Here is a 23,350-nt window from a genome sequence, read left to right on the forward strand (position 1 = left end):
CGCGGGGGGCGGCGCGGCCAATGGGAAGGCGCGGGCGGCAGGCGCGGGGGGCGGCGCGGCCAATGGGGTGCGCGGGGTGCTCGGGGCGCTCGGGCGCGGCGGCGCGGCCATGGCGGACGCGATGGCGGCGGGCGGCCCGCGGCGCTGCCGGCGGCTGGAGGGCGAGGCAGCGCGGGCCGCGCTCGCCAACGCCGACACGCTGCTCTTCGACTGCGACGGCGTCCTGTGGCGGGGCGAGGCGGCCGTGAGCGGCGCGGCGGCGACGCTGGAGCGGCTGGCGGCGGCGGGCAAGCGGCTGTGCTACGTGACCAACAACAGCGGGCGGACGCGCGCGGCCTACACCGAGAAGCTGCGGCGCCTGGGCTTCCCGCCCGCCGAGCCCCGGCACATCTTCAGCTCGGCCTTCTGCGCCGCCCGCTACCTGCGGCAGGCGCTGCCGCCCGGCGCCGCCGCCTACGTGCTGGGCAGCGCCGCGCTGGCCGCCGAGCTGGAGGCCGTGGGCATCCCGCACGTCGGCACCGGGCCCGCCGCCCTGCCCGGGCCCGCGCCCGCCGACTGGGTGCAGGCGCCGCTGGAGCCCGCCGTGCGCGCCGTGCTCGTGGGCTTCGACGAGCACTTCAGCTACGCCAAGCTGTGCCAGGCGCTGCGGTACCTCCTGCGCGGCGGCTCCGAGTGCCTCCTGGTCGGCACCAACCGCGACCACCGGCTGCCGCTCGAGGGCGGCGCCGGCATCCCCGGTGCGCGGGGCCGGGGGGTGGAGCGGGTGGGCCCGGGGATGGGCGGTCTCCGTGCCTCGGTGTTGTGGTGATAAAACACGAGAAGTTCCACCTCAGCTTCAGGAAGGACCTTTTTCCCTGGGGAGTGGCAGAGCGCTGGAGGAGCTGCCCAGGGAGGTCATGGAGTCTCTGTCTCTGGAGATGTTCCAACCTCGCCTTGGCACGTTCCCGTGTCACCTAATCCAGGTGCCCTGCCTTGCAGGAGGTTGGACTGGATGGTCTCCAGAGGTCTCCTCTAGCTATCCTGGGATTCTTTGAGGTAGCCCGGGTGTCCCAGAGCCTTTCCTCCACAGCACCCCTGAAAGAGAGAGAATCCTTATTGATCCTTTACTTGGGAATAGCAGTTCCCTTTTGACACTGCAGGATGGAATTCCCACCTCCTGGCAGGCTTTAAGCACCACCTCTCCTGAGACCCACCCGTCCCTCTGCCTGTAAAGCTGAGGCGTCCATTCCCAGTGTCCTGAGCGGATTTGTCCTGGCTCGTGTGGGCGCTGAGAGCCTTCTGTCCCTAATCCCTGCTGCCTGTTCCTGCAGGGACACGGTGCCTGGTGAAGGCTGGGATGCCTGGTGAAGGCCATGGAGATCCTTTCTGTCCCTAACCCCTCTGCTTGTCCCTGCAGGGATGGGGTGCCTGGTGACGGCCGTGGAGATGCCCTCTGTCTGTCCCTACCCCCTCTGTCTGTCCCTAACCCCTCTCTCTGTGTTCCCCAGGGACAGGATGCCTGGTGATGGCCGTGGAGATGCCCTCTGTCTGTCCCTAACCCCTCTCTCTGTGTTCCCCAGGGACAGGATGCCTGGTGAAGGCCGTGGAGACAGCAGCCCAGCGCGAGGCGTTCATCGTGGGCAAGCCCAACCGCTTCATGTTCGACTGCGTGGCCCAAGAGTTCCCGGTGGACCCCGCTCGCACCATCATGGTGGGGGACAGGCTGGACACGGACATCCTGATGGGCAACAGCTGCGGGCTGACCACGCTGCTCACCCTGACCGGGGTGACAGCCCTGGACGAGGTGCGGGGCCACCAGGACAGCGGCTGTCCCGCCAGGCACAGCCTGGTCCCTGACTACTACGTGGACAGCATCGCCGACCTGCTCCCTGCTCTGGGGCAGTGAGGGGCCCGGGGCAGCCCCGGCAGCAGCCCCGGCAGTAAGGCACGCACTAGGTACTCCCCGGGGTTAGAACCCTTCGCTTGTCTCCTCTCTGTCCTCTCGGTATGATTCTGTTTACATCTCGGTCTGAAATGCACTTTGAACAAAGGGGGCATTACAGGGGCTGGGCTTGGGGCTGGCTGTAGTTGTAATGCATCGATCCAGTACTGGTGGTGCTCCATGGTACAGCTGGGCTGGGCTGGGCTGGGCTGGTTGATCTGAGGGCAATGATCATGTCCTGGCCAGGCTGGGCCATGGCTCGGCCTGGTCTGTTCAGGGAAACGACTCTTGGGATGTGCAGTAACTCTGGTTGTACTTGGAAACACTTGTGCAGCTGGTGTTTGCCCTTGGGGTGACTCTTTTTCCCAGCTGAGGCCCTGTTGAGGGGCACAGCCCCATGTCAGGTCACACAAATTCATCTCCTTCCTTTGACCACTGCACATTGCACTTGTGATGCAGATTGGGATGATCCCACACAACTGCAGACCTTATCTGCTGCACACAGTGTCTGTCCAAGGTCGAGAGTGTGTAAAGCACATGTACACACTGGCACTCCCTGAGCATAAAGTTAGAATATATTTAAATTATAAATAGAGTCTATGATAATATATCTTGTTTCCCAGGAGGGAGGATGAGAGGAATGTACTTAGCACTGAGTTAATTCTCCTAAACGGTTGCATTTGGTAATGCAGAGAGTCTGTAGCCACACAGGACTGTCCCTCATTCCTGCTGCTTCCCAGGAATCCCTGGATCGATGTGTACCGAGCTCCTGCGCTTCCCTCAGCATCAACGAGCCACTTGCCTTGGCTTTAGCTGCACAATCCCAGTTCCTGCTCAGTGCTTGGATGGAGGTAGTGCCCAGGACAGCTGTCCACAGGGAGCCCTGTGGCTCTGTCTGGCTGTGTGTGACAATAGCTCGTGCTTCCTTCCATCCCTGAGGTTCAGATCTTCCGTGTGTGCCAGCAGGGGCTGGGCACACTGGGTGGTGAGGAGTGCTGGCTTGCTCAGGGATGATTCTCTTTGATCTCCAAGTGGGATTGGGCAATGAGGGGCTCACCACAGGGTGGTTTTTGTGCTGCCTGAATCCCACAGTGAAAGCTTTTGCATTAGAGAATTAATTGAAAATTATATATGCAAATAACACGCTTTTATTGCATAGATTCCAGTATCTACAGTTCAGTTGAAGCACTGGTTTTCCTTCCTGTCCAGCTGAGGAGCTCGGGCAGTGCTGATGCCCTTTCCTGCCTGGTAACTTGTCACCTTCTTAGCACAGCAATAACCCTGCAGTCCAGAGTGTCTCAGTGTTCCCAGAGCACTGGCTGAACCTCTGAAAGGCTGTTTGTTTGTAATGTGGAGTTGTGGAAGTGTGGATAATCTCTTCTGCAAAGTCCCAGAGGCAGAACTTGCCCCTGGTCTGGGTAACCTGGAGATGGACATTGTGGGCTCACTGCAGGTCGTATCTGATGTAACAGTGTGGGTTTGGATTCAGTCTCAGTTTCTGGTGCTTTTTGTGTCAGGATGTGTCAGGAAAAGGTCAGGAGAGTGTCCAGCATCCCTCAGGCAGCTCTGTCCCTGCTGAGGGCTCTCGCTGGCAAGGGAGCCATTTCCTGGGCTCAGGGGTGCTGGAACGTGCTCAATCATGCTTCAAATCTCTGTTCTGACTTCCAAACTGTTCTTAATCCTCTACTTGAATTCCCATTAAACAAACCTGCTCTCCCCAGTGTTGTCTCACCGTGTGGTCTGGTCTCCTGAGCTGTGCTGCAGCTGTCATTGGGAATCCTGGGGCTCAGGGATGGTTTGGGAAAGGACCTCAAAGCCCACCCAGTGCCACCCCTGCCATGGCAGGGACACCTCCCACTGTCCCAGGTGCTCCCAGCCCCAGTGTCCCACCTGGCCTTGGGCACTGCCAGGGATCCAGGGGCAGCCACAGCTGCTCTGGGCACCCTGTGCCAGGGCCTGCCCACCCTCACAGGGAAGAGTTTCTTTCCAACACCTCATCTCACCCTCTGCCATTCATTCCCCTTTGCCCTGCCCACGCCCTTGGCCAAAGTCCCTCTCCTTTCCTGTGGGCTCCCTTCACCCAGTTTGTTCAGCCCTGGGCTGTGCATGACAGGAAAATGTCCAAAGCCTGCATTTTCCCTGGGTAGACATCACATGAAGGAATTCTTGGCTTTTCCTTGCCTCCACACCTTGGTTATGTCAGCCTGGCAGGTCTGGAACGTTCTGGGGGCTCCTGGACTGCTCAGGATCAGGACACAGGTGACAGTGTGAGAGCAGTGGAGGCTGTGGCAGTGACTTTGTGGCACAGCCCTTTTCCCTTTTCCTCCGAGGGTGGCACAGGTGTGTCTGTGTGTCCGTGCAGCCCAGGGACAGCAGGATCAGCACCTGGCTCCAGCCCAGGGAGCTCCCGTTGAAATGTGGGAATTGCCGCTGCCACAAGGGCAGGCTGCCACTGTCCTCTGGGCATTTGATCTCTCCAGGAGCCTCACCTGGGCCCGTGCTGGGCCGTGCCAGCCCCGGGGCACACAAAGGCCCCGATTGTGGCTCCTGCCCACGCCGGGGCTGAGCAGGAAGAGCCGCGCCCGGCACTGACAGCAGCGCTCAGCTCAGCTCCCGCCTCAGGTTTCCTCTCCCGTGGAGCCCCTGGGCTGTGAGGGACAGGTATTTATGGGGACAGGTATTTATGGCCCACGGACACACGGCCAGGCTCCCCAGGTGTGCCTGGAGCCGGGACCATGCCCAGCCTGAGCGTGGGCAGGAGGCAGAGCCGCAGCAGCCGGGTCCTTGTCTGAAGGGAGCATGGAAGGAGGGGACGGCGCCGGCCCTGCTGCCCCTGCAGTGAGTATTCCCTGTCCTGCAGTGAGTATTCCCTGTCCTGCAGTGAGCATTCCCTGTCCTGCAGTGAGTATTCCCTGTCCTGCAGTGAGCATTCCCTGTCCTGCAGTGAGTATTCCCTGTCCTGCAGTGAGTATTCCCTATCCTGCAGTGAGTATTTCCTGTCCTGCAGTGAGAATTCCTGAGTATTCCCTGTCCTGCAGTGAGTATTCCCTGTCCTGCAGTGAGCATTCCCTGTCCTGCAGTGAGTATTCCCTGTCCTGCAGTGAGTATTCCCTGTCCTGCAGTGAGTATTCCTGAGCATTCCCTGTCCTGCAGTGAGTATTCCCTGTCCTGCAGTGAGTATTCCTGAGCATTCCCTGTACCTGCAGTGAGCATTCCCTGTTCCATCAGTGAGCATTCCCTTTTCCATCAGTGAGTATTCCCTGTCCCATCAGTGAGTATTCCCTTTTCCATCAGTGGGTATTTCCTGTTCCATCAGTGAGCATTCCCTTTTCCATCAGTGAGTATTCCCTTTTCCATCAATGGGTATTCCCTGCCCCTGCAGTGAGCATTCCCTTTTCCATCAGTGAGTATTCCCTGCCCCTGCAGTGCTCTGTGCTTGCCTGATCCCCCTCCCAAGGGGCAGAGCTCCTGCCATTCCCACGGATCCTGGGAGGGTTCTGTGGATCCCCAGCCCAGCTCCTGCCAGGAGCTGCTGTCACTTGGGCTCAGGTGCCTTGCAGGTGCCTGGGCTTAGCTGGGATGAACTGGTCAGGTCGCAGGGCAGAGCAGCCACGGCCAGGCTGCTCGGGATGGGGGTGAGCTGTGCCCTGCTGGGGGCTGGGAGCTGCTGGAGTTCTCTATCTGCACCTTTCCCATCAGAGGGAATTCCACTGGTTATTGACAATCTGCCAGTCACTGCAGGGCTGGGGCTCTGCTCTGCTGGAAGTGATAGGATTTCAGATAGGTGTAAGTTTAACTCACTGCTTCTCTCAGGGAATAACCTGGGGGTTGCCTGTTTCCAATAAAGATCCATAACTGTCCCAAGGCTGGGTGAGCCCATCCTCGTGCAGCTGGAGCACATGTAATCCTGGGCATGGATTGAATTTCTCTGTCCTTCAGAGGATTGAGAAACAGGTTATTTTTTAAATGTGGGCTGCGTTTGAGATTATTGAAAGCACATTTTCTGCTTTGTAAAAATCCCGTTATGTGCCATGAAGTTAAATTTAATTGCTTCAATATAAGAATTAAAGTAAATTAATAGAGCCAATAGAAATGTCACAGCGCTGCCAAGCTCTTTTCCTTGGTCTCATGGAGAATAATTTAGCAAGAAAATCCAGCAGAGCCCAGCACAGGGAGGGGGACAGAAGCAGGATCACTCCACACAGGGTCTGATTCCAATGCTGACTGTCCCGCTGGGGATTTCTGCTGTAAACCACAATAATTTAATTTGTTGTTCCCTGTGTCTGGAAAGCTGCTGCTCCAGCCCTGCCCTGGGGCTTTGCAGCTTTCCTGGCTGTGCCAGTGCTGGGTACCAGGATGCTGGATCTGAATTCCAGCACTGTGGGGTTATTCCAGGTGCTGCAATGGTTTGGCAGCTCTGCACTCCAACCAGTCTGCACAAGGGTTTGTGTCATGAGCTGGAAACTTGTTTGGTGAAAAAGAATTGGCAGAAGGGTCAATTTTAACTCCTGTTCCTCCTTCTTTTGCCTGGCTCCCAGGACAGGAGGGCCACAGCACACTTCCCAGCTCCCTCCAGGACCTTCTGGATCATCCTGTCCGTTGCCTTGTTGTTTTTTGCAGTTGTTGGTGTCAGTGTGGTGGGGGTTCTCAGCTTCTCCCCCAGCTCTGCCCAGGTAAGGGATGCTGATGTGGGCAGGGAGCCCTGAGCTGTGTGGGAAGCAGTTCCAGGAGGGATGGGTGGGCTGAGCTCTGGCTGAGTCTGGCTGGATCAGTCCCTGGCCAGTGCAGGAAGGTGCAGGTGGGGCTGGGGCTCCCCTGGCCCTTTCCTCCAGCACCTGCTGCCTTTGGCACGAGAGGCAGCGGGGTGAGGATGGAGTGGTGGATCATCCTTCCCCTGGGTCAGAGCCTGCTCCTCTCCACCACTCAATCAGGCAGGAGCAGGGCCCAGCACGGGCCCAGCTGGGGCTGAGGGTGGGAGATGCTGCACACAGGCACGGGGCAGCTGCTGGTGGGTGCTGCCCTCCCACTCCTCGTGCCCAGGCTGGCTCCCAGCTCCTCCGAGTGACACTGCAGGGCCAGCAGGAGCCGCTGAGGAACCAGACAGCCGTGGTGGACAAGGCCAGGAGCACTGTTACCTACTACATCACCTCGCAGAGCAACCTGAGCGCCGTGGTGCTGTACGACAGCAGGAACGTGAGTGCTGGGGCACCCCTGCCTCCCCAGCTCCTGTTTGCTGCCTCCCTCTGCACCTTTAGTCGTGAACTCGGAGCAGGGCAAAGGGAATTGGCCACTCCAGGGCTTTCCTGGGCCAGGGCTGGGCGTGTGCTGCCTGCTCCAAGGGCACATCTGTCCACAGGGCTACGTGTGCTACAAGCCGCTGGAGCAGCGAGCCTGCTACCTGAGGAGGATGGAGCCCTGGGACCTGCAGATGGCTCTCAACACCTCTGAGCACAGCGTGAGCAGCTGCTGCAGCATTCCCGGGGCAGATGGGGGCTGGATTGAGCTTTGCACAGGGGCACTGAGCGTTCTCCCTGTGTGGATTTGCAGGGGGCTCTCCACCCCCAAGGAGCCAGGGCAGGGCTGTCCCAGCGCAGGGGAGCAGTGGCAGCCCCTGTTCTGGGGCATTCATTGCTCACAGGAGCAGAGCTGGGCCCCAGGCTGGGCTCTCAGCCAGCTCTGAGCAGCAGCTCCTGGCTGTATCCATGCCTGATTGCTGTGGGAAGCAGCAGAGGCAGGGGATGTGTCCCATGGAGGTGAATTAGGCAGGGCTCCTGCAGGGCCTGCTCCCACTGGATTCTGTTACCTGCTCAAAAATCTGGGGGAGGAAAAACAAAGGGGGTTTGTTACCAACTGCCAGGGAAGGAAGCTGGAGGCAGTCGTGTACAAGGACCCTCAGAACAAAGTGTCAGTGGAGGCCTGGGCAGGGGCAGATTCCATTTCCAGGGGACAGAAAGCCCCATGCTTTTGTGCCCCTGCCATCTGCTATCCATTTCCTCAGTGGCTCCTGGGGGTCCTCAGTTCCCACCTTACTCCCAGAGAAGTGTGGGAACACAGGCTCCCAAAAGGGATGCAGGGAGAGGAAAGCACCTGCCCAGCCCCGAGGCTCCTCAAGTAAAACTTGGTGGTGCTGGGCTTGCCAGCAGCCCACAGACAGACAGACAGACAATGAGAGCTGGCAGCCTCGCCTGGGCAGCTGGCAGGAGAAACCTGCTGGGCACACAGCACTCCTGGGTGTCCTGGGAGCCCGAGCAGGGCTCTGGGGACACGGTGCCTGCCTTGGGAGGAACCAACAGGGCCCTTTCTTTCAGGCTGAGCAGCTGCTCCAGCCCAACAACCAGACCAAGTTCTACCGGGAGTTCCTGGGCATTGTGGCAGGGCAGCAGCTGGAGCCCAGGGCCCTGGGGGAGGCTGTGCAGAGCCTGTGTGAGCACTCCTCCATCTTCTGGGTGCGCAGAGCCCACGGTGAGTGGGGCACTCCCCTGGCACGGCAAGCAGGAGCTTTTCCAGCACCTCTAAGAGGATCAGGCTGTGCTGCACAGCAGCTGATGCATCCCAGGACAGGCTGCCAAGGCCCAGCACAGGGCCAGGTGACCTCTAGTGCAAAATCAGACCATTGTCCACCACCCCTGAGTGCTGGCTCGAACCCACCCCCTGTCCTGAGCCGTGGCACTGGGAGGGGCTCAGAGCTGCCCCAGCAGCACAGCACAGCACAGCCAGCACCCAGAGCTGTCCCTTGAGGCATTGCTGGTTAATCCCTGTCACCTTCATCCTCGGCCAAAGCAGCCTGCTGAGCTGTCAGCCTGCTCCATCTGACTCCAGCTTGAATAAGAAAGGTCATTCCCTGAGGCTTTCCCCTTGCTCAGCTCACCAGGGACCCTGCAGGAGTCCAAAGCATCAGGGGGACTCAGCAGGACCACAGCATCCCTGGGGACTGTGCAGCTGCAGGACCACAGCATCCCTGGGGACTGTGCAGCTGCAGGACCACAGCATCCCTGGGGACTGTGCAGCTGCAGGACCACAGCACTGCTCTCACTGCTGTCCTTGCTCCTTGGCAGGGCCGGGGAGGCAGCGCCTCATCTACCTGTGCATTGACATCTGCTTCCCCAGCAACATCTGTGTCTCCATCTGCTTCTATTACCTGCCCGAGTGAGTGCTGCAGCCACGCCGCCCTCTCTGCCCTCACGCTGGGACTGGATTCCTCAACAGCCTCTGACCTCCACGAGGAAGGGAACACCTGCAACATCCCCAGAGCTTCCTGCTGATTCCGTGCTGCAGGTCAGGAGAGTTTAGAGAAGCAGGAGGCCTCTGCTCAGCACTGTCAGCACAGACACTGCAGCTCTGCTCCAGGGCTGTGCCTCATCCATAGGAATTAGGAGACCCAGGCCCAGAGGAATCCCGGGAAGCAGCTGGAGTTTGGGGCTCCAGGCTCTGCTCAACACAAGGTGGCTGTTGTTACATCTGGGGGTGGTTGGCTTTAGGAGAGCAGCTCTCCAAGGCACTCCGTGAAACACTCTGAATAAAGGGATTGCAAACCAACACAAGAGCTGCTTCTCCTCTTTTCTCAGCCTCTCCCACCACTGGCAAAGGCTGAGGTTTATTTTTTTCCCACTCTGAGGTACAGGAACATCCAGAGCTGTCAGTAGCTGATGCCCCAGGGATTCCTGCAGCTGAGCTGTGCCCATGTCCCTGCAGTGGGACTGTGCCTCCCTGTCCCATTCCCTCCCTCAGGGCCACACACGTTCCAGCAATGTCCTGCCTGGAGCTGAAGCCTGGTCTCAGCCCAGGCAGCTGCAGCTGCCCCTGTCAGAGCCCCAGCCCTCTCCACACAGGAGGGGATGGGTACAGAGCATGTCCCAGGCTCTGGAGAGGGTCTGGCAAGGCAAGGGCAAACAAGCAGAGGTGCTGTCCTTGGCACACGTGCCCGTTATCCCAGGACGCTGTCATTGAAGGCCAGGCAGACCACGGCTTTCTGGTGGCCACTGTACTCCCTCTTGATCTCCCCTGTCTCCACACACCACAGTCTGGCCAGGTTATCAGAGGAGGCTGGAACACAGAGTGAAAAGAAAAGTGGGATGTATATATATTTTTTTAAATCTTTTAAGTTTCTTTTTTTACTATTATTCTAAGAAATACTTTGCTCTTGCTTCATTCAGCCGTCCTTAGGGCTGGTGATGACCAGCAAGACAGAGCAACTCAGTGCACTTCTCTGCATGTGGGGTTTAGCTCTTTTGGAGAGCAGTGAGTGTGGAAATTACCACAGGTGTGCTCAAGGGACGAGCAGGCTGTGAGCTGTGAGATGAACAGCACACTGGAGATCTCCTCTCCAGTTCCAAGAGCTGCCCCAGTGCAGCAGCACAGAATGCTCCAGCCAGCAGAACTGGCTGCTCCCCCCTCACAGCCCTGTGCCCCAGGCTCTGCCATGTCCCAGCCAGGGTCCCTGGTCAGGCCCTGGCCCAGCCCAGGTGGAGCCTGACCTGTGACAATGTACTGGGAGTCCCCGGAGAAGGCGCAGTCCCACATCCAGCCCCGCGACGTCTCCCCGGGGTTGTTGCTCTTAATGCTCAGCTCTGTCATCAGAGAGAAGTTTGAAGTCCTCCAGATCTTGCACGTCTGATCTGCAGAACAGGTGGCCAAGAGCCTGAAAGAAGGAGACATCTGAGGGCAATCTCATCAGTCACTGTCCCCCTGTGGGCCTCTGGTTACACAGACCTGGGCCAGGGCCAGTGACAGTCTGGAGATCTGTCCCCATTGCAATCAGATCTCCTTACACCTGCACTGTCAGACTGTGCAGATTCCAGCTGAACAGACTCCATGAAGGAGCTCACTGCAGCAGCTGGATCCCAGCTCATGGCTGCAAACCTTGCTGAGCTCAGGGAGCATGAGTGGGACAGCCCTGACAGCAACGCCGTGGTGCCACATGCCCTGCCTCCTGTCCCACTCCTCCCTGGGGACCTGCAGTGTGCAGCCAGCAGCAGCCACGGCTGGAGGCACAGCTGGAGGCACAGCTGGAGGCACAGCTGGCCCCTGCCTGGCCTGGGAAGGAGCTGAGGGCTCCACACTCACGTGGAGTCGGGGCTGAACTTGCACTGCAGGGCGTAGCGGTTGTGAGCCGGGATCTTGGTCTTGGGGATGAGCTGCGTCACCTCCTCGCCGATGCCGCCCGTCAGGTTCCACACGTAGCAGTTTCCCTGCAGCAGAGACACAGAGGGATCTGTGCCCAGGCTGTGCCCAGGCTGGGGGACACCCGCCCAGCCCAGCTGCCACCCCAGCAGGGCTCACCGAGCTGTTCACAGCTGCCATGTAACTGGCGTCGGGGTCGATGTGCACCGAGTTCACCGACACCTCGGGCTCGGGGATCAGCTGCTCGTTGTGGTCAGTCTTCAGGTCCCAGATGTGGATGGCCCCGCTCTGGTCGCCCACGATCAGCTCTGCCTGCAGGGCACACGGCTCTGTGGGCACCGTGAGCTGCAGCCTGCAGCTGGCACCCACACTGTGCCCCTGCAGCACCACTGCAGCTGGCACCCACGCTGTGTCCCTGCAGCACCACTGCAGCTGCAGCTGGCACCCACGCTGTGCCCCTGCAGCACCACTGCAGCTGCAGCTGGCACCCACACTGTGCCCCTGCAGCACCACTGCAGCTGCAGCTGGCACCCACGCTGTGCCCCTGCAGCACCACTGCAGCTGCAGCTGGCACCCACGCTGTGCTCCTACAGCACCACTGCAGCTGGCACCCACGCTGTGCCCCTGCAGCACCACTGCAGCTGCAGCTGGCACCCACGCTGTGCTCCTACAGCACCACTGCAGCTGGCACCCACGCTGTGCCCCTGCAGCACCACTGCAGCTGCAGCTGGCACCCACGCTGTGCCCCTGTAGCACCACTGCAGCTGCAGCCTGCAGCTAGCACCCACGCTGTGCCCCTGCAGCTGGCACCCACGCTGTGTCCCTGCAGCACCACTGCAGCTGCAGCTGGCACCCACGCTGTGCCCCTACAGCACCACTGCAGCTGCAGCCTGCAGCTGGCACCCACGCTGTGCCCCTGCAGCTGGCACCCACACTGTGTCCCTGCAGCACCACTGCAGCTGCAGCTGGCACCCACACTGTGTCCCTGCAGCACCACTGCAGCTGCAGCTGGCACCCACACTGTGCCCCTGCAGCACCACTGCAGCTGCAGCTGGCACCCACACTGTGCCCCTACAGCACCACTGCAGCTGCAGCTGGCACCCACGCTGTGTCCCTGCAGCACCACTGCAGCTGCAGCTGGCACCCACACTGTGCCCTTGCAGCACCACTGCAGCTGCAGCCTGCAGGTGGCACCCACGTTGTGTCCCTGTAGCACCACTGCAGCTGCAGCTGGCACCCACGCTGTGTCCCTACAGCACCACTGCAGCTGGCACCCACGCTGTGTCCCTGCAGCACCACTGCAGCTGCAGCTGGCACCCACGCTGTGTCCCTGCAGCACCACTGCAGCTGCAGCTGGCACCCACGCTGTGTCCCTGCAGCACCACTGCAGCTGCAGCTGGCACCCACGCTGTGCTCCTACAGCACCACTGCAGCTGGCACCCATGCTGTGTCCCTGCAGCCCCACTGCTGTGCTGCTCTGGGGTTAATCAGCACCCTCCTGTCCTGCCTCCTCTCTCCCCAGCTCAGGGCTGTCCCCCGCCCTGGCTGTCCCAGCTGGGTACTGACTCCATGACACCCAGCAAAAGGCAGTTTCCCTCCTCAGAAGGGTTTACTGATCTCCTAAACCCCAGAGCAAACAGAGCTGTCCCAGTTCCAGGGCTGTGGCACAGCCACAGCAGCCAAGTGGTTTTCAGCACGTCTGAGAGGCAGCATTAAGGGGCAGGTTGGCCACTGAACAACTGAAGCACTCAAGGGTGCAGATACCAGAAAACACAACCTGAAGTGGGTTTTTCTCTCTCTCTCCCCTTCTCAGGGGAAGGACAAGAGCCAAGGGCAGGAGTCCTGGCTCTGATCCCGTGCTCAGAGCAGAAGACAATGCTGGCATGTCTCCACTCCAACCAGGCCTTTATCGACAGCCCTGCGCTGTCCATAATTTTAGCAGAATCCCTAGAGGAGATCAGGTCATCAGGCACAGCTAATCCTGTCCCTGGGAGCAGAGGCTGCTTCTGAGGAGACAAACACCACTCAATGCATTTATCTGGCAGCACAAAAGTCTCTTCTGGGCTGCTCAGCCCCTCTCAGCAGGTGTAAATGCTGAGTCCAAAGTTTTCATGGCTTTACTCAGGCCATGAGGAATCCCTGAATAATTGGATCAGCATCTCTGCAGAGGGAACTGCAGAGCCATGGAACTGCCCAAACAAATGCTGCCACCTTTGGTCTAATTAACCACCTTCTGCTCACAAACCAACACTCTGCACCTCAGCAGCACCGTGGGCAGGGATTATTTCACATCTAAGGCCTATATTCAGCAATATTCATTTAATGTAACACACTCTCACAGCACTGACACTACCAGAGCATTTGGACAGTCTGGTCCAAATAACTGATCTCAAATTTAGCCTGAAATTCCCCATTTGCAAAATTAAACTTTTGCCAAATGAAATGCAAGGGAACATTTCCATTACTCAGGACTTTACAGAGGTTTGCACAGCCCTGTCTGCAGGCAAAACCACAGCCCTGCAAGCCCAGCCCAGCCATTAGCACTGATTGATCCCTATTGATTTCCCTGCTCCTGCTCCCTTCAGCCTCTTCAAGTGCCCCCACTCCCCCTCTGCTCAGCAACAGCTGCTGAACCCACTGGGGAGCTCCAACCAAACCCCACCCAAAGGCCCCAGGATGCTCTTCCTTGGCAGTGTTGTCACCCTCAAGCTTCCCAGCTGCCCCCACCCTGCCAGCTTTGCTCCCATGCCATCCCCAGGGATGCTCCAAGGACATGTTTGCTCCCATGGGATGAGCTCAGTGCAGCCCCTGTGCTGTCCCTTTGCAACAGCCACCAGGTCATCAGCACAAACACACTGTGTGAAGGCCCCAGGCCATTTCTGTGGTAGCCCATCTTCTGCTGGGGTACCTCCTCTCTGCAGCCCCTCAGGTTTACCCAGAGGAGCCACAGGAACAGGGTGCCCAGGGTGCATCCCTGGCAGGGCCCAAAGCCAGGCTGGATGGGGCTTGGAGCAGCCTGGGGCAGTGGAAGGTGTCCCTGCCATGGCAGGGGTGGAATGGGATGGGCTTTAAGCTGTTCCTCATGATCCTGAGCTGGGAATCCCAGTGGATGCAGCTTCCTCACCTGGTTGGGGTGCAGGCAGACACAGTTGATGGGAGCGTTCACCTGGAAAATGCGCTGGCACTGCAGGTTCCGGGACCTGTGCCAGTGAGGGAGGGGTGCTCAGGGGTTGTGGTCCCTGTGCCAATGAGGGAGGGGTGCCCAGGGGTTGTGGCACCTGTGCCAGTGAGGGAGGGGTGCCCAGGGCTGTGAGCTCGGCCCTGCAGCCTGGGGAAGCCCCGGTGCCCACCTGAGGTCCCAGATGCGGGCCATGCAGTCCTCCCCGCCCGTGTACATCCAGCGCCCGTCCTCGTGGAACCCCACCGAGGTGATGTTCTTGCTCACGCCGTCGTAGTTGATGACGGGGTTGGGGTTGTTGGAGTTGAGGTCGTACATGCGGATGTGCTGATACCCTGCGGGCACCGGGCAGCGGCTGAGCACCGGCTCAGCACCGGGCAGGGCTCAGCACCGGGCAGGGCTCAGCACCTCAGGCTCACCTGCGGCTGCGATCATGCTCCGGTCCGGTGTGATCTCCAGGGCGTTGACCTGCTGCGGGCGCCGTTAAGGTCGGTACGCAGCATCAGCGGGCCCGAGGCGGGGCCGGCCCCGAGCCGCGGGGCCGGCGGGGAAGGAAGGAAGGATACGGAGTCCTGGTGCTGCACCGTGCGGGTGCAGATGCCGCTGTGCGCCTGCCAGAACCGCACCGTGTGGTCGTAGCCGGCCGTGGCCAGGATGACCGGGTCGCTGCCCACCGTGCCCTGCGCCGCGTTCATGGTGCCGCCGCTCCCGAGGCCTCCGCGCTCGGGGCGCTCCCTAAAGCCTGCGGGTCTGTGTCACCCCGCGGGGTGTCGGCCCGGCCCGCGGTCTCCCTCACCCCGTGTCCCCCCAGCCCCGGTCCCGCTCCCGGTCCGCTCCCGGTTCCCGTCTCTGCGCGTGCGCACAGCCGGCCCGGGCCGCGTCCGGCGGGAGCGCGCATGCGTAGGAGCGGGGGGAACGGACCATGGCCGGGATGCGGGGGGAGAGACGGGCGAAACCACGGAGCGCGGCGGGGGGAGAGCGCGTGCGCAGCGTGCCACCAGGGGGCGCAGGGCTGGAAACGGGACAGGGGATTTGGGATTGGGATTGGGATATGGGGTATGAGGTATGGGATATGGGGTATGGAATATGGGATATGGGATATGGGATATGGGATTGGGATATGGATATGGATATGGGATATGGGACTGGGATATAGGGTATGGGGTATGGGACATGGGATTGGGGTATGGGACATGGGATATATGGGATATGGGGCATGGGATACAGGACATGGGATGTAGGACACACGCTGGGCACAGGGCACGCACTGGGCGCCAAGTATGGGACATGAAACGTAGGACACAGTACATGGGACACACACCGGGCACACACCAGGCATGGGACACGGGACACGGGACATGCGCTGGGCACACACTGGGGACAGGACCTGGGACACAGGACACACACCAGGCTCCAGGCACAGAGTACACACCGGGCATCGCTGGGCGGGGGCGGGCACTGGGCACGCACCGAGCCCGAACGGGCACTGGGAACCGACACCGGGCACGCACCGGGCACGGTGGAGCCGCCCCGGGGCCGCCCCTCGCGCCGGGGTCAGGGCGGCCGGCGGCTCCGCGCTCCGCCGGTGCTCCCCGCCGTGCGCGTGTGGCACGGGGCGCTGGGCACGGTGCCCGCTGTGCGCGGCGGTGGTGGCGCCCGGTGCATCCCTCCTCGCTTGGCGCACCGGCGGGCACCGGGCCCTTTAAGAGCGGCGGCGGCGGCGGCCGTGCCCGTGCCCGTGCCCGCGCCCGCTCCCGGCGGTGCCCGCGGCCGCCCCGCACCTGCCGGTAAGGGCCGGGGGAGTGGGGCATGCTCGGGGCCGGGGGATGCCCGCGCCGCGGTGGGGACCGGTACCGGGAGGATGCGGGGATGCTCGGGGGGATGCAGGGCCCCGGTGCCGCAGGGAAGCCCGGGGAGGATGCAGGGATGCTCGGGAGGGCACAGGGATGCTCGGGAGGATGCAGGGATGCTCGGGAGGATGCTGGGATGCTCGGGGGGATGCAGGGATGCCATGGAGGACGCAGGTGTGCCCGGGGCCGCAGGAGCGCCGAGCAGAGCCCGGAGGGTGCCGTGGGCTGCGGGAGTGCCCAAGGGATGTCCTTGGTGTGGGGCCTTATGGGGTGTGCGGGGTTTGGGGGTGTGGGTGGTTCCCCGCAGCACAGAGGGATGGGTGGGCTGTGGAAAGGGTCCCTTGTGCCCAGGGGCTGCTCCGGGTGTGCTCCAGCTTCCCGGGAGGGAACGGGAAGGGACAGGGACCAGTTCTGCTGGTCCTGGGGGGTGGCACGGGCTGGTGACAGCCAGGCGGGCTTTGGAATGCTCTGGAAGCACGGGAGCGTGCACACGAGTGTGTGAGCGTGCCCTCGAGGTGTGCAGGGCGCAGCACGGCCCAGCCGGGGCTGCACTGCCGGCGGTGCCGGGGCAGCGGGCTCGGCATGGGAACACTGGGAGCACCGGAGCGGGGCTGGGGGCAGCCGGGTGGCACCCGACAGCCCCGGGACACTCACTCGGCTCCCTCCCCCGCTCAGCGTTTGTTTGCTTCCATCCTCCTCCTGGGGGCTCTGGGAGGTGAGCGGGGAGCCGGGCTGGATGCAGGGCGCTGGGAGGGGGTCGGGGCCAGTGAAGCGTTGTCAGCCCGGCCGGTTGTGCGGAGCCTCCCGGGGCCCGTGGCAGCGCCGTTCCCCACCGGCAGCAGCCGATGTGACGTTCATAAATACAACGGGTGCTCGGGGCGAGGTGCCGGGCTGGAGGGGCGGCATCCATGGGCTGAGCCCTCCTCGGCTGCCCGGGGATGTCCCCGTGGGGCAGGGACACGGCCCCTGGCTGTCCCCGTGGGGCAGAGACTCGGCCCCTGGCTGTCCCCGTGGGGCAGGGACACGGCCCCTGGCTGTCCCCGTGGGGCAGGGACACGGCCCCTGGCTGTCCCCGTGGGGCAGGGACTCGGCCCCTGGCTGTCCCCGTGGAGCAGGGACACGGCCCCTGGCTGTCCCCGTGGGGCAGGGACACGGCCCCTGGCTGTCCCCGTGGGGCAGGGACACGGCCCCTGGCTGTCCCCGTGGGGCAGGGACTCGGCCCCTGGCTGTCCCCGTGGAGCAGGGACACGGCCCCTGGCTGTCCCCGTGGGGCAGGGACACGGCCCCTGGCTGTCCCCGTGGGGCAGGGACACGGCCCCTGGCTGTCCCCGTGGGGCAGGGACACGGCCCCTGGCTGTCCCCGTGGGGCAGGGACACGGCCCCTGGCTGTCCCCACACCCCTCGGGACTCCCCCTCCGGCCAGTGCCCACCCCTCGCCCTGGCTGTGCCAGGAGCTTCAGTCCTGGGAACCTGCCCTATTTAAATAAGATAACGTGCATTAAAAACACCGAATCCTGGCGAGCTGACAGCGTCTGTCTAAATATTTATCCCCGCTCCGATCAGGCGCTGTGTTCCCATGACAGCGCCATTAGCACTTGGCATATTTATGGCCTTCCTGGGTGCTGGGCTCCCCTCGCTGCGTGCCCAGGGGCCACCGACCCCCCTCCTGCGTGCCCCCTGTGCCCTCCCGTGCACCCAGTGCTGACCCCTGGGCTGGCAGCCATCCCCAGCCTGGCACGTCCCTGCCGGGCTGGGCTGGAGCTGCCGGGAACCTCCGAGCTGGGCACGGCAGGAGCGGGAGCCACATTTGTCCCCCGCAGCACAGGAGCTGCAGTGCCAGCAGGGAAGGAGCACAGCGAGCAGCCCGATCCCCAAAAACCGGCTCCTGCTCCTCCTCCTGCCCAGGGGCACCGAGGGCCTGGGTACCTGTGGGCACCGGGCCGCGGGGATGGAGCAGGGATGCTCCAGCTCCTGCATGTCACTGTCCTGTGACCTGGCCTTGCTGGGGCCTCGTGCTCTGGGGACAGACAGCATGTCCCGCTGCCCAGGGGCTCCCGGCTCTCAGCCCCTGCACCCCCAGCAGGTTTTGGGGGGGATCAGGGCTGTGTCTGGCCAGGGGCTCCCTCGGAGCCGCGGGCGGCTCAGCGCGGCTCTCCCCGGTGCCACCGCTCTGGCAGCACAAACAAAGCCCTCGCCATCAGCTGAGCCGCTCTGCCAAAATCTGCTTTTCACTTCCCCAGCGCGCTGAATTTAACCCTGAGCTCGGTGTGTTTGGGGGGCACTCACCGGGAGCTCACCGGGAGCGCCGGCGGCAGCAGCGGCGGGGCCGGGGGGGCTGTGCTGCCCTGTTCGGGCCCCACCGAACAGCCCAGAACCGGAGGAACAGGAGAAAGAGCGGGCAGAAGTGCCTGAGCGTGGCTCCCAGGAGGATCCCTGCTGCCTCTCGCACGGCCCCTGCGGCTGCCAAGGCGCTCCGGGCTGCCGCCTTCACCCCGCCGGTGCCGGGGCCGTGCCGGTGCCATCCCCGGGGCTGGCATGTGCCCGGGTGGCTCCCAATCGCCTCTTCCCTTCCCGCAGGGATGCGCCGTGGCCGCCCCGTGATGCAGCCCCGTCCAGCCGCCCTGTGACACGGCCCTGGCGCGGCGCTGACCCGGCACCGCTCGGGATCCCGGCGGGGCCCTGCTCCGCAGCCACCCCGCCCTGTTTGCTCGGGCACCGGCCTCACCCTGCGGGCAGAGGGAGGCGGAGCCGGCCGCTGGCCCCACGCTGGGGCACACGAGGTAGGAGGGACACGGGGCACTGCCGAGCACGTCCCCGATGGGCACCAGGCTGGCCAGAGGGGCTGCCCCCATGTCGCCTTTCTCGGGGTCTCGTGTTGCCTCGGGCAGGGCAGCAGGGCACGGTACGTGGGGCAGGGTGGGCTCACCTGGGTCCTTGCTGGCCGTGGAGTGCCAGAGCCCGTGTGTGTCCCCAGAGAGCCCAGAGATGGCCTTCCAGAGGAGCCACCGCCTGAACCTGCTGCGCCTCGTCGTGCTGCTCCTCGTGGCCTTGGCTGGCATCAAATTCTTCTTCCGTGACAGGTGAGGTGACAGCAGGACCCCGGGGGGGCCGGGGGCTGTGGCACCCCCTGGGCTGTGCTTGTGTGGTGCTGGTGCCCCCACAACCCCACGGACACCCCCATCCCTGCCCCACTCCCTGCAGCTTTACCCTGGAGCTGCACAAGCACGTCAGCAAGGACAGCGGGTTCTGGGGGGACACGGGTGACGTCGTCCAGGACGTCATCCCCCAGAGCCAGCAGGTTCTGGAGGTCCCTGCAGCAAAGCTAATGACCCTGAAGCAAAAGCAGCAGGTCCCCAGGGATGTCAGTGCCACCGAGATGAGGCTGGTCCACCTGGACCTCAAGGGAGCTGCGCCCAGAGTCTCCTACCTGGAACAGGTGAGGATGCCCAGGGACAGGGAGGAGGGGATGCACTGATGGGCTCAGCCCCTGCTGACACCCGGGCTGTGCCATCCCCACTGCTGAGCCCACCCTGCCCACCCTGCAGGTGTTCCCCCTCCTGTCCCAGCTGGGAGCCAACGGTGTCCTCATCGAGTACGAGGACATGTTCCCCTTCAAGGGGGAGCTGGAAATCCTCAGGTCCCCGTACGCTTACAGGTGAGCAGGGCTGTGTGCAGAGTTGGCTGTGGGGCTGTGGCCCCCGCAGGTCCATGTGGGTGTGACCTACCTGGCCCCGTGCCCACTATAACCACGGTCAGAGAGCCAGGCTGTGCTGCTGGGCAGGGTCCTCCTGCCCTTACAGGCCAGTGTTTGTGCCCCTCAGTAAAGTGCACACGTATGTGGGGTAACCAGGGCCATGTGGGCAGGGTGCCAGAGGAGGGGGAGGAGGGGGAAGTGCCCCCACGCCCTGGCAGAGGCTGAGCCTGTCCCTGCCCTCCCAGCGAGGAGGACATCGAGCGGATCCAGCAGCTGGCAGAGCAACACAAGCTGGAGGTGGTTCCCCTGGTGCAGACCTTTGGCCATGTGGAGGTAGAGGGTGCCAGCCCTGCTCCCCATCCCAGATCACAGGGGTTCCCCTGGACCCCCCTGATGGCTCCTCCCCGCAGTTCATCCTCAAGCACGAGAAGTTCCAGCACCTGCGGGAGGTCGAGCGCTTCCCCAACAGCTTCAACCCCCACGTCCCCGGCACGCTGGCCCTGCTCAAGAGCATCCTGTCCCAGGTGATCGAGAAGCACCGGCGCTCCTCCTGGATCCACATCGGTGCAGACGAGGTGGGCAGGGGCTCTGCAGGGACCCCAGCCCTTGCCCCAGGCACTGGGGGTGCCCCCAGAGCTGCTGAGCGTCTCCCTTCCCCCAAATCCAGGTTTTCCACCTCGGGGAGGGGATGGACTCCAGGAACTGGATGAGCCAGCACAAGGGCGACGTGGGCACCATGTACCTGAAGCACATCAAGGAGGTTCTGGGCTTCCTCACGGCGCAGTACTGGGGGCTGCGGGTGCTCATGTGGGACGACATGCTGAGGAAGATCAGCGTGGGAGCTCTGCAGGGTGAGGGCACAGGGTGGCACCTGTGCCAGGCTCCTCAGCTCTGTGCCCACCCTGGCAGGCGTCACACCCAGTGCCAGCAGGACCCCATGCCCTGCCCTGGGCTCTGGGGAAGCGTGAGGAGCCCCCGGCTCCCTCCTGCTGCCAGCACCACCGCCCCCTCTCCCTGCAGAGTCCGGGATAGCCAAGCACGTCTCACCCGTGCTGTGGTTCTACGCACCCGACTTCGAGGCTGAGCAGATCGGTAAGGAGACGTGCCAGGGCCCTGGGGGTGCTGGGGGGATCCCCCCGAGCCCCCGCAGCCCCCTGGGGACAGTGGCACTGGTGGTCCTGTCCCGCTGCAGTGCAGTTCCTCACCAAGTACGTGGAGAGCGGCTTCGAGGCCGTGTGGTTTGCCAGCGCCTTCAAGGGCACCACGGGGCCGGCGCAGGCCTGGACCCCGCTGAGCTACCACCTGAAAAACCACCTGAGCTGGCTGAAGGTGATGCAGGCCGTGCCACGGCTGGCCCCCCTGCGCTTGCAGGGCGTCGTGCTCACTGGCTGGCAGAGGTAAGGGGAGGTGGGACCCCCCGTGCCCTCCCGCTGCCCACAGAGCCGTGCTGGCACGGTGCTGCCTGTCCCTGGCCCCGGCCCTGTCCCTGTCCCACAGGTACGATCACTACTCAGTGCTCTGTGAGCTGCTGCCCGTCAGCATCCCCTCGCTGGCCATCTGCCTGCAGACCCTGGTGAACGGTGAGCCCCCAGCCCTGGCAGCATGGCCAGGCTCACCCCCAGCTCCCACTGCCTGCCAGACCCCGTCCTGCTGGGCAGGGCACTGGGGGGGTGGGAGGAAGAGGAGGAAGAGCTTCAGCTCACTCCGTTTTGGGGGTGTGGTGAAGCCAGGGTGAGCCTGAGGGTGAGGTGTCCCTGGCTCCTTTGTCCCTTTCCTCGCCCTCCCAGGGGGCTTCACAGAAGAGGCAAAGAGGAAGGTCCTGGATGTGCTGGGCTTGGAGAGTGTGCAGCTGGAGCAGAGCACCTGGTGTGTGGCACGTGGTGGGGGCAGTTGCATCGCAAGGGATGCACTGGAGGGAGGCAGGGGCTTGGTCACCCAAATGGCCTGGCCCCAGACCTGCCAGGGCGCTGGGGTTCACCCAGCCCAGTGCACCCCACGTGCTGAGCCCTCACCTTCCCCTCCCTTCCCCCAGCGAGGGCAGGGGAGTGTTCCCCGGTGTGGAGATCTACCACATGGTGGAGCAGGTTAATGGCCACCTGAAGGAGAGCATCCTCAAGGCACTGGAGGAGGAGAGGTAACAGGCAGGGGGAGCAGTGGCATTGGTGCCTCTGGCCGTGTATTTCCATGGGAGGGGACCTGCCTGATGCGCAGCTCCCCATTACCGGTGGCCCCTGTGCCCCCAAGTCCCTCGTGCCTCTCCAGTGCCATCAAGGGCTGGTTCAGCCCCTACCACAGGAAACGGCAGTTTGGGAACCCCCGCAACATGGAGAGCTTTGGCAGCAAGGTGCTGAAGTAGGTGGTGCCGGGGCTGGGAGGAGTCTGCACGGGGCTGCGAGGGCTCCCTCGCGGGAGGGAGCTGCACCCCTGCTCTCGGCCCTCCAGGCTCCACGAGGACTGGGAGAGCTTTGTCCGTGACCTGCGTGCCCAGCTGGACAGGATCTACTTCCCTGACACGGTGGAGGAGTGGCTGGAGGAGAACGTCAACCCCTACCTGGACCAGCTGCGGGACCTGGTGCGGGACTACCGGGCCATCATCCGCCTCAAGGGCCGGCCCAAGGCCACGTAGGGGCTGCAGCCCCGGCTCCCGCTGCCCCCTGGCTCTGGGGCCACCCTCGTGCGTGTGTGTGTGTGTGTGTGTGTGTGTGTTTGCTGGTGACAGCGCTGCTGCTGCTGTCTGCACTGTACAGAGCCCCTGCACTGTCCCTCCACAATAAAGTATTTTCGTAGATATTGCTGCTTGCCGGGGGGGCACAGCTCTGCCCCCGTGCAGGGAGAGGGAGCTCGGGCTGGTGTGAAGGGCTGGGCTCCACCGGTGACAGCCCCCGGGCCCCTGCTCAGGCTCTGATGGAGCCGGAGGGGTTGGCAGCCGCAGGGCAGAGTGTGACAGAGCTCGTGGGGACACCCGTGTGCCTCCTGCTGGCCTCGAGGGTGGCCGTGCCCTCCCTGCGCAGGATCCAGCGTGTGCCTGCTGCGTGCTGCATGTCCCAGGCCAGGGCTGGCACCTGGGACAGAGCAGGGACACAGGGACGGGCAGGGGCCCTGCCAGGCTCCCAGCAGCACCCGCTGCCCAGCGCTGGGTCTGCTTCCAGTCTCTGTGAATCCCTGATCGCTGGGAGGGCTGGGAGCACAGTGGTGCCTTCTTCAGCCTCCAAACTCTGCCTTCATCGCTTCCTTCTTCTCTAATTCCAGCCCAGGGCCCCGTGTGCTCCCAGACCCCCCTGCCTCCCGAGCCCGGGCCGAGGCCCCGCTGCGCTGCTTTCCCATCGGAAAGGCAGCTGTGCTGGGGGATCTCTGCGTGGGATGAGCCCTCCTGCTGCTGCTGCTGCTGCCTCTGGTTCCCACAGTCAGATTTCCACGTGCCTGTTGCCCACGGTGCCCATCCTAAACCCCCCGTGCCCCAGGCTCTGCCCGTTCCGGGCGCCGCTTTCTCCCGGCGAGTGCAGGGCAGGAACGGGGACATTTCACTGCACATTCTTCTGCTCTGCAAAGACCAACCCGACTTGGCAAGAGCCCCGGGGAGCCGCAGG

The 23,350-nt window shown here is 62.9% G+C and overlaps 4 protein-coding genes across 7 annotated transcripts; 3 read left to right on the plus strand and 1 right to left on the minus strand.

The window, feature by feature from the left end:
• Nucleotides 1–41: 41 nt before the first annotated feature.
• On the plus strand, nucleotides 42–3,641 carry PGP (phosphoglycolate phosphatase). Its single transcript, XM_054643971.2, has 2 exons — nucleotides 42–737; nucleotides 1,560–3,641. The coding sequence occupies exons 1-2, from the start codon at nucleotides 110–112 to the stop codon at nucleotides 1,883–1,885; spliced, it is 954 nt and encodes a 317-aa protein (XP_054499946.2). The 5' UTR covers nucleotides 42–109; the 3' UTR covers nucleotides 1,886–3,641.
• Nucleotides 3,642–6,444: 2,803 nt separating this feature from the next.
• On the plus strand, nucleotides 6,445–9,449 carry BRICD5 (BRICHOS domain containing 5; the record flags this gene model as incomplete). The annotated part of the gene is made up of 5 exons (XM_077187032.1): nucleotides 6,445–6,594; nucleotides 6,962–7,114; nucleotides 7,278–7,376; nucleotides 8,230–8,383; nucleotides 8,977–9,449. Coding segments are annotated over 5 exons (651 nt in total), but the record flags the coding sequence as incomplete, so codon positions are not given.
• A 20-nt stretch (nucleotides 9,450–9,469) lies between these two features.
• MLST8 (MTOR associated protein MLST8) lies at nucleotides 9,470–15,074 on the minus strand. Its single transcript, XM_054643454.2, has 8 exons — nucleotides 14,786–15,074; nucleotides 14,639–14,690; nucleotides 14,392–14,554; nucleotides 14,166–14,241; nucleotides 11,201–11,353; nucleotides 10,985–11,109; nucleotides 10,396–10,559; nucleotides 9,470–9,964 (listed from the first exon to the last, which is right to left on the minus strand). Exons 1-8 carry the CDS (start codon nucleotides 14,912–14,914, stop codon nucleotides 9,846–9,848), a joined length of 981 nt encoding a protein of 326 aa, XP_054499429.1. The 5' UTR covers nucleotides 14,915–15,074; the 3' UTR covers nucleotides 9,470–9,845.
• Nucleotides 15,075–15,425: 351 nt separating this feature from the next.
• Nucleotides 15,426–22,551, plus strand: LOC129127299 (hexosaminidase D-like). Of its 4 annotated transcripts, none has more exons than XM_077186787.1 (15): nucleotides 15,426–16,006; nucleotides 18,647–18,849; nucleotides 19,044–19,149; nucleotides 19,271–19,505; nucleotides 19,615–19,724; nucleotides 20,009–20,096; nucleotides 20,174–20,338; nucleotides 20,431–20,614; nucleotides 20,784–20,855; nucleotides 20,956–21,160; nucleotides 21,261–21,343; nucleotides 21,551–21,629; nucleotides 21,796–21,897; nucleotides 22,026–22,115; nucleotides 22,206–22,551. In XM_077186787.1, exons 1-15 carry the CDS (start codon nucleotides 15,429–15,431, stop codon nucleotides 22,387–22,389), a joined length of 2,484 nt encoding a protein of 827 aa, XP_077042902.1. In that variant the 5' UTR covers nucleotides 15,426–15,428; the 3' UTR covers nucleotides 22,390–22,551. The 4 variants fall into 4 exon arrangements, with proteins under 4 accessions (XP_077042902.1, XP_077042904.1, XP_054499807.2 ...); XM_077186789.1 differs by having other exon boundaries at nucleotides 22,026–22,107; nucleotides 22,206–22,380; XM_054643832.2 differs by lacking the exon at nucleotides 15,426–16,006 and adding an exon at nucleotides 16,380–16,784.
• Nucleotides 22,552–23,350: the final 799 nt, after the last annotated feature.

Source organism: Agelaius phoeniceus, chromosome 16 (genome assembly GCF_051311805.1).
Source record: "Agelaius phoeniceus isolate bAgePho1 chromosome 16, bAgePho1.hap1, whole genome shotgun sequence".
In the NCBI taxonomy this organism is placed as follows: domain Eukaryota; kingdom Metazoa; phylum Chordata; class Aves; order Passeriformes; family Icteridae; genus Agelaius; species Agelaius phoeniceus.